The following is a 17969-nucleotide window of genomic DNA, read 5'->3' as shown; positions in this document are numbered from 1 at the left end:
AAGACAAATTTTTTTAGTGTTCTTCTTACTTTTGAGAGAGAGGAGACAGAGTGCAAGTGGGGGAGGGGCAGAGAGAGACAGAGAGAGGGAAAGAGAGGGAGAGAGGGAGACCTAGAATCTGAAGCAGGCTCCAGGCTCCGAGCTGTCAGCACAGAGCCCGACACGGGGCTCGAACCCATGGACCGCGAGATCATGACCTGAGCCGGTCAGACGCTTAATCGACGGAGCCACCCAGGCGCCCCATTCTGGGGTCTCACTTAGGTCCCACAGTGTGTGAGAACGGTTTTATTTTCTGTATGTCACAGATGAGGAAACTGAGGCTCAGGGAAGAAGAGCAGGGGGGGCCTGGTCCACACAGTCAGAGGGTGGCAGCTGGGCTGGATGTCAAGGATGTCCTGACAAGGGTGCCTGTGCTCATTCCAGAGGGGTGCTGAGAACCCCCACCCCCACCCCGAACACACACGCAGGGTCAAGGCCACCCTCCAGGCCTTCCGCTTTGCACACACCCTCCCGAAGCCCCCACCCCCTATCCTTGGAGCCTTCTGTCCTTGAGGCTGTGAGCCCCTGAGGACGGGACATCTCCCCTTCCTCACCAGCCCCTCAAGGAGTTCTCTCATCCCGGCGCAGGCGTCTTCTATCCGGCACCTCTTGGGGGCTCCTTCCGTGAGATTCGGGCCCTCTGCCCTCTGGCCTCGTGTCCCCCGCACCCTCAGCGCTGGTGACAGTAAGACTTGTGCTCCAGCCTTGCCCCGGGCCTCTCCCTGAGCCACCAGGTCCCCTACTCTCTCTGACACTCCCTGCCTGCTCCCCTCTTCTTTCCTCCCTGCACCCAGCACCTTCTTCTTCCCAGCAGGTAACACGGGGTCACCCTGACTGCTGGCTCAGGAGCCTTGAATGGGCAGGGGCTTCCGGTCTTTTCTGGCCACAGGCCCCCAGCATGCAGTTTGCACTGAAGTCTGAACTGGTCAAAGAAACACTAGCCCCCCACCCCCCACAACACTACCGGCCCCCATCAGCAAGAGTGATGCATTTAGGGCCCTTAGTCTCAGTCGGTGATGGGGGGCCTGGGCGGGGGGCAGGGGGAGGCAATGGAAAGGAACCAGAAATCACAGCGGTGTCCGAGAAGCCTGGAGAGGAAAGAATCCTGTTTGCAGGAGCTCTCTGAATCTCAAAAGGTCGGTTCCAGAAGGACAGAGCCCATTAACATCTGAGGCCCCAGAGCTCCCCATTTGTTCCCACCCCCTCCCCAGACCCATTCTGCACCCCCTCTCTCCGGGCTCTGTGCGCCCAGGGGCTGGCCTCTCCCCCTCCAACAGGCTGCCTTGCCTGGGCTCCCGGTTGGGTTCCTCACCCTCCAGATCCTGCTCGCCTAGATCGCACCGCCTGGGGTGGGGTCCCCTCCACAGCTGCAGCTTTTGGTTTCACTCACAGCTCCTTTACTTTGCCCCTGTGGGGTGGCAGTGGTGCCCTGTGGGTTCCCTTAGCCGTGGCCACACCTGCACACACGGCCCCTTCCTTAAGCCCTTCACCCGAGGACTTCCTCCCCCTGCTTCCTCCCACTGTGCTGATGCAGCGCTCGGGAGACCGCACGATGCTTCCAGACTCAGCTGTCAACCTCGATAGCCTCATTCGGTCTCCCAGGGAGGCAACGTCTACTGCAAAACCTGTAAAATGACCACAGAGCTTGCAAAACCTCGACTGTTCCTTTGATCTCTAGAAAGCTTGCTGCAGGAGATAGAATTTGCTCACTAAGGTTAAATGTTCTCCCCGAACTCACTGAACTAGTGTTCGTCATTTGGCACGTCAGGGGTTTTCGTTCTTTTCCTTCTGGGCCCAGTCATACTTCCGGCAGATTCAAATCCAGACCCCCAGCCCTGCCCGGCCGCCTTGCCGTGCCTCCCGTCCCACTGACCTATCTCTCGGGCTCGTCCCGTCCCTGCTGGGTTCCTGCTCTTTGGACAAGGCCAGGTGCAGTCTCCCGGACTTCTTAATGCCAGGCCCTCTGAGGCCCCCATCAGTCATTCACAACTGAGTAGGAATTAGTTGGCAGCTAACGGGACTATCGACTCCTGGCATGCACTGGGGCGCCCACAGAGAAAAGCAGACAACGAAGGCCCCAGACCTCAGTCACAAGCTTTATTGTCTCGAGCACAGACTCGCCACACTTCAACAATTCCACTTTGGGGAGGGCAAGGGTGCGGGAGGGCTTGGGGACGGGGCACGGCTGAGCCCACACCGGACAGGCGGAGACGCTCGCGGCCAAGTGGCTTCTTTGCCACCTGCCAGCCGCCTTGGGGGCTCAACCCCTCCTGGTGTGGGCCTTTGGCTGTTAGTAGACTAATCAGTGCCTCCCGTAGGAGGGGCGAGCTGCCAGATTTTGCTGGAAAGAGTAGTATTTGACTCTGGGTTAGGCCACTAAAGCATCGCTTCTAGACTGTTGTTAAATAAAACCGCATGCGAGAGCTACCAGAAGCCAGTGGGGAGGTGGGGGGCTGATGGGACGAACTGGCTGCCCCCCCCCCCCAGGATGGGCTGAGTTTGGGCAAGGATGGGAGCCACACGCATCTGTGCCTGGGAGCACCCAAAGGCCACCAAGGTTGTTCCCAGGGCACAGTCTGCGTACCCATCCTGGCGCATTGCGGGAACACCACGATGGGCCATCAGGTTTCCCTTGCGAGCCTCTGGCAGGGGAGGGCCCCGAACGAAAACCCTCCCTGAGCTGCGGGAGGTGGAGGCAGGCCCAAAGCGGTACCCTGCGGGCCCTCCAGCTCTAGAGGTTTTTCTGAACTGGCTTTTCCCGCTACACACAGGTCTGGAGTAACTCAGCTGGACTCGGGGGGCAGAGGAGAGAGGCGGCTAGATTTTTCTCGTCATCAACATCCCTTGGGCTCTTTCCTTGGCTATAGGAGACGGGCTTACAAAGCTCTGGACAGGTGCCTGGTAAGAAAGGGGGCTGTTGGTACGTGTGCATTCCGATGCACGTGTGTGGCACACGCATCCCTGAACGCTCACCCACCTACGTATACCTGGGCGTGTGGGCACGCAGCCAGGTGGCAGGAACGTTTGCAATGTCCGTGGGCGCGGGCCTGCCAGACCTGGTGCTCGGTCCCAAGAGCGTGTGTCCTGTGCACCCCAGCGTGTGCGTCCTGAGCGCGGCTGACTGCAAATGCCCCACCCCACCCCCCACGACCGCGTGTGCGCACCTGCTCCCTCCGTGCGTGTGCCAAGGGTCAGGGGGTGCGCGTGGCGCAGTCTGCGTGGGCGTGTCCGCAGGGCACAGGCCCAGATTTGGAGCGTCTGGTCAACCCAGGAGACACGTTCCAGACCAGTCCAAACGCCCTGCGGCCACCCTGCCCCCGCTCCAAGCCAGGTCCGTGGTGGGGGATGGGGAGAGGGGCTTCTGAACTTTCCTAATACTGTGGCTCCTGGCCCTGGTGGCTACCCTCTGGCCAGCAGCTTGGAGCTGTGTATGTGAGATGGTGTTGGGGGCTGGGGGGAAAAGGACCTTGCCCCCAACACCTTGAACCCGGGCCTCACTGGGCAGACGGGCCGACGGGTCTCGGACCACTGTTTGAAGAAGGCTCAGCCTGTGGGGGCAAGAAGCCTGGGGACTGCGTAGGCCCGGAAGTGGCTGCAGAAAAGGGGGTCCCCACCTGGCTCCTGAGGCTTGGCCTGCCTTCCTTGGTGCCTAGCTGGGCCCCCTCTGACCCTTTCCCAGGACGATGGCTCTCTGGGGTCTCAGGGGAACCCGGGAGAAGAAGGAGAAGAAAGGGAGGGCAGGGACACACCTGGGGTGCCAAGATGGTCCTCAGGGCAGCTCGAGAGGGGCCTGGCCGGATCACCTCAGCCTCCCCAAACTCCAGAAACTGCCGGGGCGTCCAGGGTGTCCAGGCTGAAGGTCCCGGGGTCCAGGCCAGGACTGTACCGCTCGCTGTGGAAGGTGGTGCTTGAGGGAGCCTCCCGGTCCGGCAGGGGGGTCGGGGTGGGGGATTGTCCGCGGCAGTGGGCACGTTATCGTTACAAACACTGTTCTTGTCTCCAAAGTGACAGTCCTGGCCCCTGCCTGGAGGGGGCGCCGCCGGGGCAGGCCGGAGGGGCTCTGCTGCGGACTCGGCTGCTCCACGGTGTCCCTCAGGGTCAGTGCTTCTCCTGGGGGGAGCAAGGCCTTGATCAGCAAGCGTGTCTCAGATAGTGAAGGGAGTGGGGTGGGCTGTTTGAGAGCCCACTTGTGCCAGGTAGCGGGGACAGCACATGCAAAGGCCCCGGGGCAGGAAAAGCCACTCTGCGGTGTCTGGGGTGTAGTGAGGCAGGAGGTAGGGTGGGAGCAGTTTAGGGGAAGGGGTGAGAGCAGATGGGTCTCACGAAGAGCACCGAGCGCCCGTGTACACAAAAATGTGGCCAACGTGGCATGACATAGACCGTGGAAAGGACACTTGTTGACTTTTGAGAGCAGGAACAGGGTGGCAGAGGGTCGTCTGTCGGACCTCAGCTGGGAATGTGCACGTCAGGTGACTCGAATTTTTCTCCCCTCTGCACGTGTCCGTGAATGACCACACAAGTGCCGTGAGTATTGATTCTGGGGTCACAAATTTTATGGAGGAGGTAGGTTTGCAAGTAAGGAATCTGTGAATAATGAGGACCGACTGGGTATGCACACACACACACACACACACACACACACGCACACAGGAAAGTTCAAGAAGGATATCATTTAAAAATGTCAACCTTGGTCACCTCTGGGTAGGAGGACTATCTTCTTTATCTATTTTGGGTCTTTCCCCCCACCAAACGTTTCCTAATAGACATGTTTTAACTTTTATTATAAAAGTCCTTAAAAAAAGAGACACGAGACTAAAAGAGCAGATGATGGCCGAGCCAACTTTAACTGCACTGGCCCCAGGTCGTGAGCGACCCGACGGTAAAGCCTCTGGCGCAAACGCACCGTTGTGATTTTGGTGGCTTTTCGGGGTTTTTTGGCCAGAGGAGTCGGCCAGGGTGTCTCCCCGGGGCCAGGGCGCCCCTTACCTCTTGTTTGTGGGCCTTGTCTTGCTGGTGGATGCCGTTTGCAGATCCGGAATTGGGGACGGCCTGTTGAGGGAGAGTCATGCGCAGATGCTGAGAGGTTCACCAGGCAGCAGTTCCTGGTTTGGCCCCTAGGTGGCGAGGTGTTCCCCTTGGGGCCACCGGAGGCTCTTCGGAATGCGGGTCCCAGGACCCCGGGGGACCAAGGCTGCATCCCCAGCTTAGTCTGAGCTCCTCCTCAAGATCAAACCACGTACCCCTTGGGCCGGGACTCCCGGAGGACAGGGCCACGCTTCCCGAAGACAGTGCCCCGTGGCCGGCCGCCGGGTCAGCCGCCCTGGCCCACGGCTCACCTGGGACTTGTCGGGGCTCCTCATGGCCTCCACGAGCTTCTCCACCTGCTGAGCCTGGTCCAGCGCGTCCCGCAGAGCATCTTCTGTGCTCATCAGCTGGTGCTGCAGCCGCACGAGCTCAGGCGCCGAGGACGGGTCAATGAGCGAGTAGCGCCTCTGGTCCGACAGGGACTTCTCTTTGTCCTGGAAGCAGCAGGGAAGGGAGGGGGAGTACGCACGCGATCGTGTGTGTGTGTGTGTGTGTGTGTGTGTGTGTGTGTGTGCATGCGTGCATGTACCTGTGCACATGTGTGCTGGGGGGAGGGCAGTCTCTCCTCCAGGCAGGAAACTCTCCTGGCCCCCCCTGATCTCTGGGCCAGGCCTTCCTCCCCCGCTCGAGGGTCCCCACTGAAGTATCCTCTTTGTCCCCCGCCCTGAATTCCCAGGCTGTCAGATGCTTCAGATTCTCCAGGTCCTGAAATGCAGGACGCCCTCCCTTCTTTCCTTCTTGTGGCCCCCACTCCCCCCTTCCCCCTCCCCCACTGTCTTTATGTGGGTCCCTTCCCTTCACCCCTAGACCCACGGCTTCATCACCTCTTACCCTCCTCCCCTCCCCAACAGGACATTTGTGATGTTCAGCTCCCAAGTCTTCCACGACTGACCCCTGCCCTGGAGGGGAGGCCTGGAGATACACCCGCGAGCCTCCCTGCTCCCACATAAACTGCCCCTGGGCTGCATGCTTCCAGATCCTTCCGCTCCACTCTTATCGTCCGTCCACCTAAAACTCCCTTACTTTGGGGTTTTCTAACCACCAAGCCCTTCCCCAGTTTTCCCGTGGCACGGGGGGGAGGGGGGGGAGGCAGCTCAGAGAGACACAGGAGAGGCCGCCCCTGGGTAAAGGGGAACTTCCCACATCCATGTAAACTTGACCAGCCCGTTCCCCATGGAGAGGAGCCAGAATGCCACTGCCCCCACTCCATGAGGCTCAGGGAAAGTCTCAGAATCAAAACTCTGAAGTCTCCGCCAGCCCCAGGGCCTTGTCTTCTCCTGAGTTAGGTCCAGACTCACAGAGCCACAAGGACCGCAAGGGCCTTGGAATCCTGCCTGCTGGCTAGACCCGCCAGGATTGGAGGGGTGTGTGACACCCCTTAGCCCTTGACCCTACGGGCCCCCACAGCTGTGGGCGGGTCCTGCTCCTCCCCTCCGGCCCTCAAGGCCTCCCTTCTTCTGTCTCCTCCAAAGGCCAAACCCCGGCGGCTGAGCGGGAGGGCAGGGAGGGGCTTTGGAGCAACTTCCTAGGACAGCAGCCTGTCTTCCCAGACAGGGTCCTGTCCTTCCCTTGCAACTGACTAGGCGCGGTAACTGGCCAAGGGTTGTCCTCAACGCACAGCCCGCTTACTCCAGCCCCCACCTCGGGGACTCAGCCCAGTCAGGCTCCTGCTCCTGATGGAGGGGTCTCAGCTCCCAGAACCCCAGGGTCAGAAGGTGCTTCGATATACCCATCTCCCTCCTTCGACTGATGCGTGAGTCCCCACTGCCAAACCCTGAGCAAGGAGTTGGTTTCTGGCTTGATTCCTCCCCTGCATGGGGCGCTCACCCTGAAGCAGTCCATCCTAGCTCTGGACAAGCTCAAGTTCTTCGGAAGTCTTCCTTTGCCCTGAATCCCCCAGACGACCACATGGCCGGCTACAACGTCTGCAAACGGGTCGCCCGTGGCCCCTCCACCGGCTACATCGCTGACCCGTCATTCTAGGGCCTTCTGAACCCTCCCTGTGACTTGGCTCTAGGAGGCTGCCAGTTGCCACGGCTGGGGCAGCCTCAGCCCACCCTGCCATCCCCCCATCCCCAGGCCACCCCCTGGCCCACATACCAGCCCAGTGAGCTTTTCTCGCAGGCCCCGGATGTCATCCTTGAGTTTCTGCTCCTTGATCCGCCACTCAGCCTTGTGCACCTCACGGCTCAGGTCCCTCTCGGGCCCTGGCGAATGGCGATTGGCCTCCAGCAGCAACACTCGAAGTTCATTCAGGCTCCTGGCAGGGGCCAGTGAGGGGCACAGAAGAGCTAGTCAGCCCTGGCCCTCTGTTCCCACATTGTGGAGATTCGCCGGGATCTTACAGACAGGCCACCCTGACAGGGACACAGCACCTGTGCCACGAGGGGCCGCTGTGGAAACACGAGGCATGAAACCAAGAGGGGCCAGATTTGGGGATGGGATGGTCAAGAGAACTGGGTCTCTTCCGGAATGTTTTTCAAGTTAAAAAAAAAAAAAGAGAACAGGGGCCCCTGGGGGGCTCAGTAGGTTAAGCATCTGACCCTCGATTTCGACTCAGGTCATGATGTCATGGTTTGTGGGATCGAGCCCCATGTCCAGCTCTGTGCTCTCCCTTTCTCTCTGCCCCTTTCCTGCTCACATGCACACGTGCACTCTCTCTCTCTCTCTGAAAATAGATATATAAGCTTAAAAAAAAAAGATAAAGAGAGAACAGAAGGTTTAATTAAAAAATAAAACAAGGGGCCCCTGGGTGGCTCAGTCGGTTAAGCGGCCGACATCAGCTCAGGTCATGATCTCACCGTCTGTGAGTTCGAGGCCCGCATCGGGCTCCGTGCTGACAGCTCAGAGCCTGGAGCCTGCTTCAGATTCCGTGTCTCCCCGCCTCTCTGCCCTTCCCCTGCTCATGCTGTGTCTCTCTCTCAGAAATAAATAAAACATTAAAAAATAAATAAAACAAAACAAATAAAACATTCACCCAAGAGAGCTCATGTGGTAAGACATTCTATTTTTTTTTTTTTTACTTTTTAAGATTTTTTAAAAAATTATTATTAAAAAAAATTTTTTTTTAATCTTTATTTTCGAGAGAGAGACAGAGAGAGACTAGGGTTGGGAGAAGGGCAAAGAGAGAGGGAGACATAGAAATCTAAGTGGGCTCCAGGCTCCGAGCTGTCAGCACGGAGCCCAACATGGGGCCTGAACTCACAAACTGTGAGATCATGACCTGAGCCGGTCTGCCGCTTAATCGAGTGAACCACCCAGGTTCCCCTGCTTGCTACAATTTTTTAAAGTTTACTTATTTTAAGAGAGACAGTGACAGCACAAGCGGGGGAGGGACAGAGAGAGAGGGGGAGAGAGAGAATCCCAAGCAGGCTCTATGCGGCCAGCACAGAGCCCGATGCAGGGCTCGAACTCACAGACCGTGAGATCACGACCTGCGCCGAAACCAAGGGTCGGGCGCTTCATCTCCCCAGGCACCCTAGCTTGTTGTGATTTTTAAATGGATTAGGAAATATTTTAAAACTTCTGCTTGAATTGATAACATGGCAAATACAGAAGAAATAAGCAGAAGCTGTGGGGGAACCCTCATGACCTTGAAGTGCTGAAGTCACTTGGTGACTTGGTGCGGGGACCAAGAAGTGTGGGAACCACTCATCTTGCCTCCAGGCTCTGCCGCCTGGAGATCCGTGTCGACAAGGATTCCGAGGCTGCATCTGAGCTCGGCGGGGGACTGCGGCGGGCGCTGGCCATTGCCAGCCACCTGCCCCTCCCGCCCCGCCCCTGCCCTGCCTCTCAGGCAGGTGGAGGGGCGCCAGGGTCGGGGCCCGACGGGACCACAGCGCCCACGGCTAACTCACCGCTCCTTCCTGAGCAGCTCCTGGCTGATGAGGACCAGCTGGCCCGAGGCGTCGTGGGTCTTCTGGGACACGGCTTCCAGCTCAGCCTCCAGGCGCCGCTTCTCCTTCTGGAGGGTTTCCGCCTTCTTCTCTCCCGCCTTGCACTTGGCCTCCAGTGCTGAGGTCGGCCGGCAGGGAAAGCAGAGAGAGGGGCAGGATCGCCATGGGAATCTGTCCCACCCCGGGGGGGGAGGGGGGGCGGCGAAGGCCCCGGGCAGGGAGCCGGGTTTCTCGGGGGGACCACAACGACTCCACACACTCTACTGAGCGGGTCTCTCTCGTCCTGCAGAGCCGGGCAGCAAGGGGCCGAGAGGGCAGCTGCACAAAGCAGGCCACGGCCCCAAGCACAGCAGCGCAGGCCCTTCGGGGCCGGGGGAGCGGTCCGCCCTGCCCGAGACAGGACCCGGGCGCTTATGACCGTGTCCTGGACGAGGGAAAGCAAAATCTTCACCTTAGCCTTCCTTGGAGGGGTCTGAGGTCAGCTGACCTTGGCCGGGACCAATGAGGCCACGTGAACGTGGTGGGAACTGGACAGAAGTGGGGGGTGGGAACCATTCCCCAGGAGGGGGGCGGTCTCGTGGACACCAGCACTGGCGTTCTGGTGGGAGAAGCAGGGCCGGTTCACGAAGTCACCAATTCCAGACCCCTGCCTCTCCCCAGGCTCCCCCTCTGTCCTCGTGTCCTCTGTGTCTCGTCCCCTGCCGCGGCCGGCATCCTTCCCCCGGAATCTGAAATCCTGGTACTTCAGCTAGAAAGGCACCGGGGGCAGCAGCTACTCTATCTTTGTCACCCGTGAAATGGTCCTCAAGACCAGAGAGCAACCTGGTGGAGTTCACTGAGAGAACACGGAGAACTGGCCCCGGGGGAAGAGGCCGGCCGGGGTCCTTCATGGTCTCATGGACACTGTGGGGGCCACACCGGCCCTCTCACCACGGCTCAGGTGGAAACCCAGTGCGGGTGGACTGGCCCATGGTGCCCTCTGAGGGCAGAACGGGAGAGGGCGCCCTGACCCAGGAGCCAACCCACTCCACGCCCGACCGGCTGAGGCCCCCCCGTGAAAGCCCCCCGCACCTGCCCTGCAGGAAGGAGACTTACCACTTACTTGGGCCCTGAGCATCTCGGTTTGGGACATCAAGGCTACCACCTCTTTGTCCCTTTTGTTCAGCTTGTCCTGCAGGCCTAGGGGAGAAGGGAGAGACAAGGGGTCTGTCTGCAGTGTTCCAGGTGCAGGGGCGGAGGGGGTGGCCTTCCCGCAAGAACCCTAAAACGAGGCCACATTTGGCCTCCAGGGTCCAAACGCTCCCCCACACCAGCCCTCTCTCCGGGTAACCCGCTCTGGGTAAGACTCCAGCACTGTGTGGTCTCGGGCCACTTAACTCTCAGAGTCTCAGTTTCCTCGAGTGAGAAATTGGGGTCCTGGTACCCGTGTCACCCAGTCGTGTGGGTTCGAATACTGGATAGCCTCAAAGCAGTGCTAAAAAAGATAATCTATGGAAAGCGCAAGAAACATTACATTTCTGTACGCTACTTTATAAATGTAATGCCAATATAAATACCAATACGATTTTAGTTCTTATGGAACTAAATCAGCTGATTCTATTTTTGTTTTTGTTTTTTTAAATTTTTTTTAATGTTTATTTATTTTTGAGACAGAGAGAGACAGAGCATGAACGGGGGAGGGGCAGAGAGAGAGGGAGACACAGAATCGGAAGCAGGCTCCAGGCTCCGAGCCGTCAGCCCAGAGCCCGACGCGGGGCTCAAACTCACGGACCGCGAGATCGTGACCTGAGCTGAAGTCGGACGCTTAACCGACTGAGCCACTCAGGCGCCCCTCTATTTTTGTTTTAAAGCTTATTTATTTATTTTGAGAGAGAGCGAGAGAGAGAGAGGGCACGGGTGCTCACACGCACGAGTGGGGGAGGGGCAGAGAGAGAGGGAGACAGAGAATCCCAAGCAGGCTCCGGGCTGTCAGCACAGAGCCTGACACGGGGCTTTATCTCGCGAACCGTGAGATCATGACCTGAGCTGAAATCAAGAGTGGGATGTCTGACTGAGCCACCCCAGGGGCCCCCAGACTAGCTGATTCTAAAGCCACCTGGACAATAAGCAAGTCTAGCCAAGAGAGTCTGGCAAACACTTCTTCAAGGCGTTAAACACAGAGATGCCATATGACCTAGCAACTCGAAGGTGCACACCCCCCAAAGAACTGGAAACAGGCACTTGCAAAGCACCTGCACATGTGTGCTTACAGCAACGCGACTCACAATAGCCAAAGGGTGGAAACAGACCAAACGTCCACCAACAGGCGGATGGATAAAAAGTGGAGCGTATGACGGCATATTATTCAGCCGTAAGCAGGAATGAACCTGGAATACGGTATGCTAAGTAAAAGCAGCCAGACATAAAAAGCCACATATTGTAGGATGCCTTCTAAAGTTTTTTTAATGCTTACTTATTACTTTGAGAGAGAGACAGAGCGTGAGCGGGAGAGAAGCAGAAAGAGAGGGAGACACAGAATCCGAAGCAGGCTCCGGGCTCTGAGCTGTCAGCACAGAGCCCGACGCGGGGCTCGATCTCACGGACGGTGAGATCGTGACCTGAGCCGAAGTCAGACGCTTCACTGACGGAGCCACCCGGGTGTCTCGGGATGCCATTTATGTCGATATCCAGAATGGGCAAATGCAGACAGAAAGCAGACTAGTGGTTGTCCGAGGCTGGGGAGTGACTGATAATGGGTATGGGATTTCCTTCTGCGGAGATGAGAATGATTTGGAACTAGACAGAGGTAGTGGTCGCACAAGACCGTGAATGTACCGAATGCCCACTGAATCGCTCACTTTAAAACAGTTAATTCTATGTTAATGTTGCAACAGCTTAAAAAAAAAAAAAAAAAAAGAACAGGCAAAAAATTTTGAAAAAGCAGAGCGGGAAAGGCTAGGCTTGCAGTCATTATGATATAAATAAAGCTTCAATAATTAAAACGTTATAGGGGCGCCTGGGTGGTTTGGTTGGTTAAGCGACCGACTTCGGCTCAGGTCATGATCTCACGGGCCGTGAGTTTGAGCCCCGCGTCGGGCTCAGTGCTGACAGCTCAGAGCCTGGATCCTGTTTCAGATTCTGTGTCTCCCTCTCTCTCTGCCCCTCCCCTGTTCATGCTCTGTCTCTCTCTGTCTCAAAAATAAACGTTTAAAAAAAAAAATTAAAAAAAAAAAAAAAAAACGTTATAGAACTGGCCCACGAACAGACAGGTTACTAATGGAATAGAAGGTCCAGAAATAAAGTCAGTTATATAAAGGAATTTGAAGGTGGTAAGATTAGTAATTTGAATCAGTGGAGAGCTTGAAACGAGTTTTTCAAAACTGGTAATAGGACAAACAGGTACCCTTTTGGGAGGGAAAAATGGTTCCTCCTTCGCACCTTATAGAAGGATGAATTCTAGGTGGACCAGAGATTTGAGCAGAGAAAATAAAACTAAAGGAGTACTAGAAGAAAACATGGGATACACTTTAAAAATGAGAAGCCCAGAAGCCAAAAATGAAAAGGTTGACTTTTAAATGATTTATCCATTAAAAAAATTTTTAACGTTTATTTATTTTTGAGAGAGAGAGTGAGTGCAAGTGGGGGGTGGGGCAGGGAGGGCGCAGAGAGAGAGAGAGAGAGAGAGAGAGAGAAAGATTTTGAAGCAGGCTTCAGGCTCTGAGCTGTCAGCACAGAGCCCAAAGCGGGGCATGAACTCACGAACCACAAGAGCATGACCTGAGCCAAAGTCAGACACTTAACCGGCTGAGCCACCCATGTGCCCCTATTTATTTTTATTTTATTTTTTGAGAGACAGAGAGAGAGAGAGAGAAAGAGAGAGAGAGCCCATGTGCACACGTGAGCAGGGGAGAGGCAGAGGGAAAGGGAGAGAATCTTAAGCAGGCTGCACACCCAGCACAGAGCCTGATGTAGGGCTCAATCTCACGACCCTGGGATCGTGACCTGGACCGAAATCAAGAGTCAGCAGCTTAACTGACTGAGCCACCCAGGTGCCCCAGAAAAGAACGATTTGAAACAAATCCGCACGGCACATACGACCCTGAGAAAAGTCCAAAGACAAACCACAAATGGGGAAGGAATGTTTGCAATGTCGTACCTAGTTTGTAAAAAATCAACAGAAAGATGAACCACCCGCGAGGAACAACATGGGCAAAAGACGCCAAGTGGAACTGGAAAGGAAGCTTCGCTCACGGTAAGAGAGAGGCAAGGTGAAGTTATCTCACGGGAGAACCACTCGGACTGGCAAAGGTCACAAAGTCTGATGAAGTTTGTTGGCGGTGAGGCTCGTGGGGAAACACACTTTGAACCACAGCGTTCGGGGGTTAAACCCGTTGGAGCCCCAAAGAGGGGAAGGTAATTCACTGAAGCAGTGGTTACAATAGACAAAGACTGGAAACCGTTGATAAGAACGGCCTCCAAGATGCGGCATCATTAAATGGAAAGGAGAAAGGGGGGCTGGACAGCAGGGAGGCGTGGTACCATCCGGTACTTACGGGTTTGGATGAGCATAAACGTGTCTGGAAAGTAAACTGAGGTTGGCCAACGCGGTGCCTTTAGGGAGGGCACTCCGGCAATGCGGAGGGGGGACAGGGGTGGGGGGAGGCGGTGAGCAGAGGGCGGGCAGATGACGTCAAACAAAAAGCCCAGGGTCCCACCCAGCCCAGCAGCCACTCACCCTCCACAGTCTCCTTCATCCTGACCTTCTCCCCTGAAATGTCGTTGGACTCGATCATCTGAAAGAAGGCTCTGGTAAGAGGGATGCTTGGCCCCTGCCCCTGCCCCAGCCGGCCCACCTCACCCCTACACAGGGTGGCTCTCAGGGACTTGGTACGGTGGCAAGGATGTTCTCGGTCCTGCCTTCCTGACAAGAGAGGACCCCCGCCTGCCCCCAGCGCCCCCGAAGGCTGTTTGTGCAGCTCCCGTGTGAACACCTCCCACTCCTTCCTTTGTTGAAAACGTCTATTATATTAAACACATGTCTCCTTCCCTGGGACGCCCACAGAGATTAGTCCTGGAAGTCTGTTTCCATCATCTTCCAGAGGCAAAATCCCAGCCTTGGTTTCCACCCGTAAAACAAGCATCGGCTGTCCGAGGGCTGCGAACGAACGCAGAGCACGCCCCGGGGCCAGCTCCCGAGGAACTTTAATAAATGCTACTACTTTTTAATAATAAACCCAGAAACCAAAGAAGAAAAGATCAATTAAGAAAAAAAAAAAAAAACCTCTGAATGGCAAACATTAACAGGCTCCCCACGGCTTCTTGGAAAAAAGTTTTCAGCCTCCTGCCCAAGCAGGCTCTCCTCTGAGCATGCTGTCTGCCAGTCTAACACTGTGGATCAGACCGGCCCAGAGCGGAGCAGGCAGTCACCTCCATCAACCTGCCGCTCATACTTCTGCTCATACATCCCAAGCCCCCTTTTTCAGTCTCAGCCCATTGTCTTTGCACTGAAACCTCTGCATCTGGGAGTCATGTGGGTCCCGGCCAAGGCCCCCGGTGTGTGGAAATGAAGAGAAGGGCCTTGCTGAGATCACCGCCCACTCCTCGGGCTAAGGTCTGTGACCGAGAGGAAGGGGCTGTCCTCTGGAACCACAGCAGTCTAAAACGTCCTCTGCTACAGGAGTCCAGGTGCTGGGGTCCCAGGCCTGACTACCCCTGCTCTGAGAAGGCAGTGAGGCCATTTGCACACAAGCTACTCAGAGACTGTTCCTTTTCGCTCTGCCCAGGATCCTGGGACGGCACTTGCTAAAACAGTCCCTCCCTGGGAGAAAGGGGGCAGAAAAGGCTGCCACCCTGGGAGGACAAGGCATCATGCAGGCAGGGCTCCTTTTACGAAAAAGGTATCCTGTTCCTTGAGACTCCTCAACACTTCCTTATTGCTGGAACGCTAACTTCTAGTTCAAAGGCACAAGGGGAATCAGAAACTCGCGAAGCCCCAGGGCCCGTATGAAGGCAATGACCATGCTGCCAGCTGTCCTTTGGGTAGGGTTTGACTTTTGTCATCCTGGGCACCCTTTGTTGGCCTCCAGCTGCGGGGCTGGACTTGACCTCTGCCTCTGGTGGGCGGGGAACCCTGGGAAAGTTTCTCCGTCTCAGCCTCGGTTTGCTCATCTGTGAAACAGAGCGAACGCTGACCTAGCAAGAGTTAAGGTGAGAAAAGGCAACGTCGGTCCTGACCCCCCTCCACCTCCCAGCGCCCACTCTGGAGGCCCCCACACTGCGGCCGCTGGACGGCTGCTCGGGCTCATTGGGACTGGCGAGAGGGAGCCACCCGCAGCTCAGGTCACCTGGGTCGGCATTAGGGTGGGAGACGGGACGCCCCCCCCTGGGGACAGGCAGAGCTCGAGCCCCACGGAGCTCCCGGCTGCTGGCTCCTGGGGGAGGGCCGGGAGCCTGCGCAGTAGGACACGTGTGGGAGGCGCAGAGACCCGGGGGTCGGGAGGAAGCCTGTGCTCTGTGCTGGGGTAGGCACCTCTGCAGGCCTGGGCTGCGGGGACCCAGCCAGGTCAGCTCAGGCCACCTCGGGTCCCCACGGTCACCCTGCACTACTGACGGAGGCACGAGAGGTGCCCTCCGTTCTCGGCCGGGCCTGGCTGGGGAGGGGGGGCCGGCCGACACCGGGGCCCCCGTGACTGTGGGGGCTCCCCCCGCCCCTCCCCCCCCCGCCCCTCCCCCCCCCCCCCCGCCCCCCGCCCGGCAGGAGAGGCGGCCGCCTACGTTGCCGTGCTGGGACGAGCGCGAGGACTCCACGGCCTGCAGTCTGTTTTCGGCAACCAGAAGCCTCTCCCGCAGCCTCTCGGCCTCCTGCTTGCTCTGGGCTTCCGACCGCTGGAGCAGCTCGTGGTCCCGCATCTTCCTCTCGGCCAGGGAGATCTGCTCCTTGAGGAACTCGATGGCCTGCGCCTGGCCCCGGTACTCCGCGTCCAGCTTCTCCAGCTCGTGCACCCGCCGCTCGGCGTCGCGGCGCCGGTCCTGGGCCTCCTGCAGCTCCAGCCGGTGCCGGCTGGCCTGCACCTCCAGCTGGGCCTGCCAGTGCTGCCGCAGCCCCGCCAGCTCCTCCTGGGCCTCCTGCAGCTTCTGCCGCAGCCCCTCCTTCTCCTTGACGTGCACGGCGGTCTCGATGTCGTGCTTGGCTCGCAGGTTGCCCAGCTCCAGCTGGTGCTCCATCTTGATGCCCTCCATCACGGCCTTCAGCTCCCCAATCTCCTTCTGCTGGGCCCCCGGGCCCGAGTTCAGGGTGGCCTTGAGGTCCTCCAGGGACTTCTGGTGGTCCGAGGCCAGCGAGTCCAGCTTGGACTTCCAGTTGTCCATGAGCCCCATGTTCTCGCTGGCGGCCTGCTGCACCTTGGCCTTGAGGTCCACCACCTCCCGCGCGTACCTCTCGTTGGCCGCCCGCAGCTTCTCCGCCTCCGCCTGGCAGGCCCGCAGGGCCTTCTCGTATCCGTCCCGCAGCGCGCCGCTCTCCCTCTGGTGCTCCTCGCTGGCCGACAGCAGCCGCTCGCGCAGCCGCAGGGCCTCGGCGGCCTCGGGGCGGTCGGCGGGTGGCGGGCCCGAGGGCAGCAGGCGTCGCTGGAGCTCCTCGATCTCGCCGCGCCGGAGGCTCAGCTCCTCTTCCAGCTGCAGCACGCGCGACTTCTCGGCCACCGTGGTCAGCTGCCGGGGACGGAGGGAGACGGAGGTCAGCGGGCCGGCGGGCGGGCGAGGGGCCCCGGCCCCGCGGGGGCAGGCTCGTGGAGGGGGAAGGGCGCCCACCCCGCCGGGGCGTCCCGGCCTCCGGAAGGGCTCCCTGGGCCTGCGGCCCTGGGATCCCGGGACGGGACGGTCCCCGCTGCCCTTGGTGGCTTGGGACCCAGCAGTGGTTAAGAGAAACCGCCTGTTGGAGGTTCTGGCTTTCTTCAGGAGGGAATTTTGCATCATCTGGCAGCCGGATGGGTCGACTCGCGGAGGGGCTGGCCAGAGAAGGGCCTGGTTTCACTGAGGCGGTACAAAGTTGACGCTCCCAGACCCAGCCCCTGATGGAAAACGGAGATCAGAGGCTGCGTCTTCCAAAAACCCATTTGGATCACGACAGCGGTCACGGATTTGGACACAGTACGTCCATCGACACGTTTTAAGTCTTTCGCCAACTTAAAACCGTCTCTGAAGGTGACCTGTAGTTCAAGAAATCTGCTTTTGTTTTCAGAATCAGGCTGAACCCTAGATCAAGGCGCCTCAGTGTGGGGGGCTCCAGCCTGTCAACGTGACCGGCTCAGTTTCTGCAGGCGGAGCCTCCACGCACACGTGTGTGTACCACACGAGCACGTACGGTCACCCAGCGACGACCAGGGTGTGCAAAGGGACCCGTGTGTGTCTCCAGACTCCCCCCCGACACTCGCACACACTCGCGTGCCGAGGCGGGCCTGCAGAAACCGACCGTGGCTCGCCCCGCAGCCCTCCCTGCTCAGATGGTTTGAACTGATCACCGCTAGCTGGCTGTTTAGCTCCACTGCCAGAACCGCAGCTGGGCTGGGCCGGCCGGCCGTTTGGACGTGGGTACCTGCACAGGGGGCCCGGCCCCGGGAAAGGTATGGTGGGCACCGAGGGGCCGGCGGGGCCCAGAACCCGGACCTGGGCCTTGGCAGGACCTCCCCCTTGCTCCAGCAGAGATTTCCCTGGTCTGCTGTATCTCACCAGCCCCACCCTGGGTCTGACACGGAACCTCACGCCCTATGGACACCCCCACTCCCCAAAAGCCCCAGGTCCTTCTGGCTGGCCCCTCCTGCAACCATAGTTAAGATCCCCTAGGGGGCGCCCGGGCGGCTCAGTCGGTTAAGCGGTTAAGCTTCAGCTCAGGCCATGATCTCAAGGTGCGTGAGTTCGAGCCCTACATCAGGCTCACTGCTGTCAGTGAAGAAAGAGCCTGCTTTGGATCCT

The 17969-nt window shown here is 58.3% G+C and overlaps 1 protein-coding gene across 4 annotated transcripts in view; it reads right to left on the bottom strand.

Moving 5' to 3' along the window:
* Positions 1-2123: 2123 nt before the first annotated feature.
* CLIP2 (CAP-Gly domain containing linker protein 2) overlaps positions 2124-17969 on the bottom strand; it is a 72855-nt gene continuing 57009 nt past the window's right edge. For all 4 annotated transcript variants that reach the window (XM_042971222.1, XM_042971225.1, XM_042971224.1 and 1 more), the window contains 8 exons: positions 15774-16709; positions 13735-13792; positions 10116-10199; positions 8982-9138; positions 7225-7384; positions 5376-5558; positions 5026-5088; positions 2124-4149 (listed from right to left, as the gene is read on the bottom strand). In XM_042971222.1, coding sequence (XP_042827156.1) covers positions 4138-4149; positions 5026-5088; positions 5376-5558; positions 7225-7384; positions 8982-9138; positions 10116-10199; positions 13735-13792; positions 15774-16709 — 1653 coding nt within the window. In that variant the 3' untranslated portion in view covers positions 2124-4137. The remainder of the gene's footprint in view (positions 4150-5025; positions 5089-5375; positions 5559-7224; positions 7385-8981; positions 9139-10115; positions 10200-13734; positions 13793-15773; positions 16710-17969) is intronic.

This window comes from Panthera tigris, chromosome E3, assembly GCF_018350195.1.
Source record: "Panthera tigris isolate Pti1 chromosome E3, P.tigris_Pti1_mat1.1, whole genome shotgun sequence".
In the NCBI taxonomy this organism is placed as follows: Eukaryota; Metazoa; Chordata; class Mammalia; order Carnivora; family Felidae; genus Panthera; species Panthera tigris.
The sequence above is the reverse complement of the archived record's forward strand: the minus strand, read 5'-3'. Positions and strand labels throughout refer to the sequence as shown.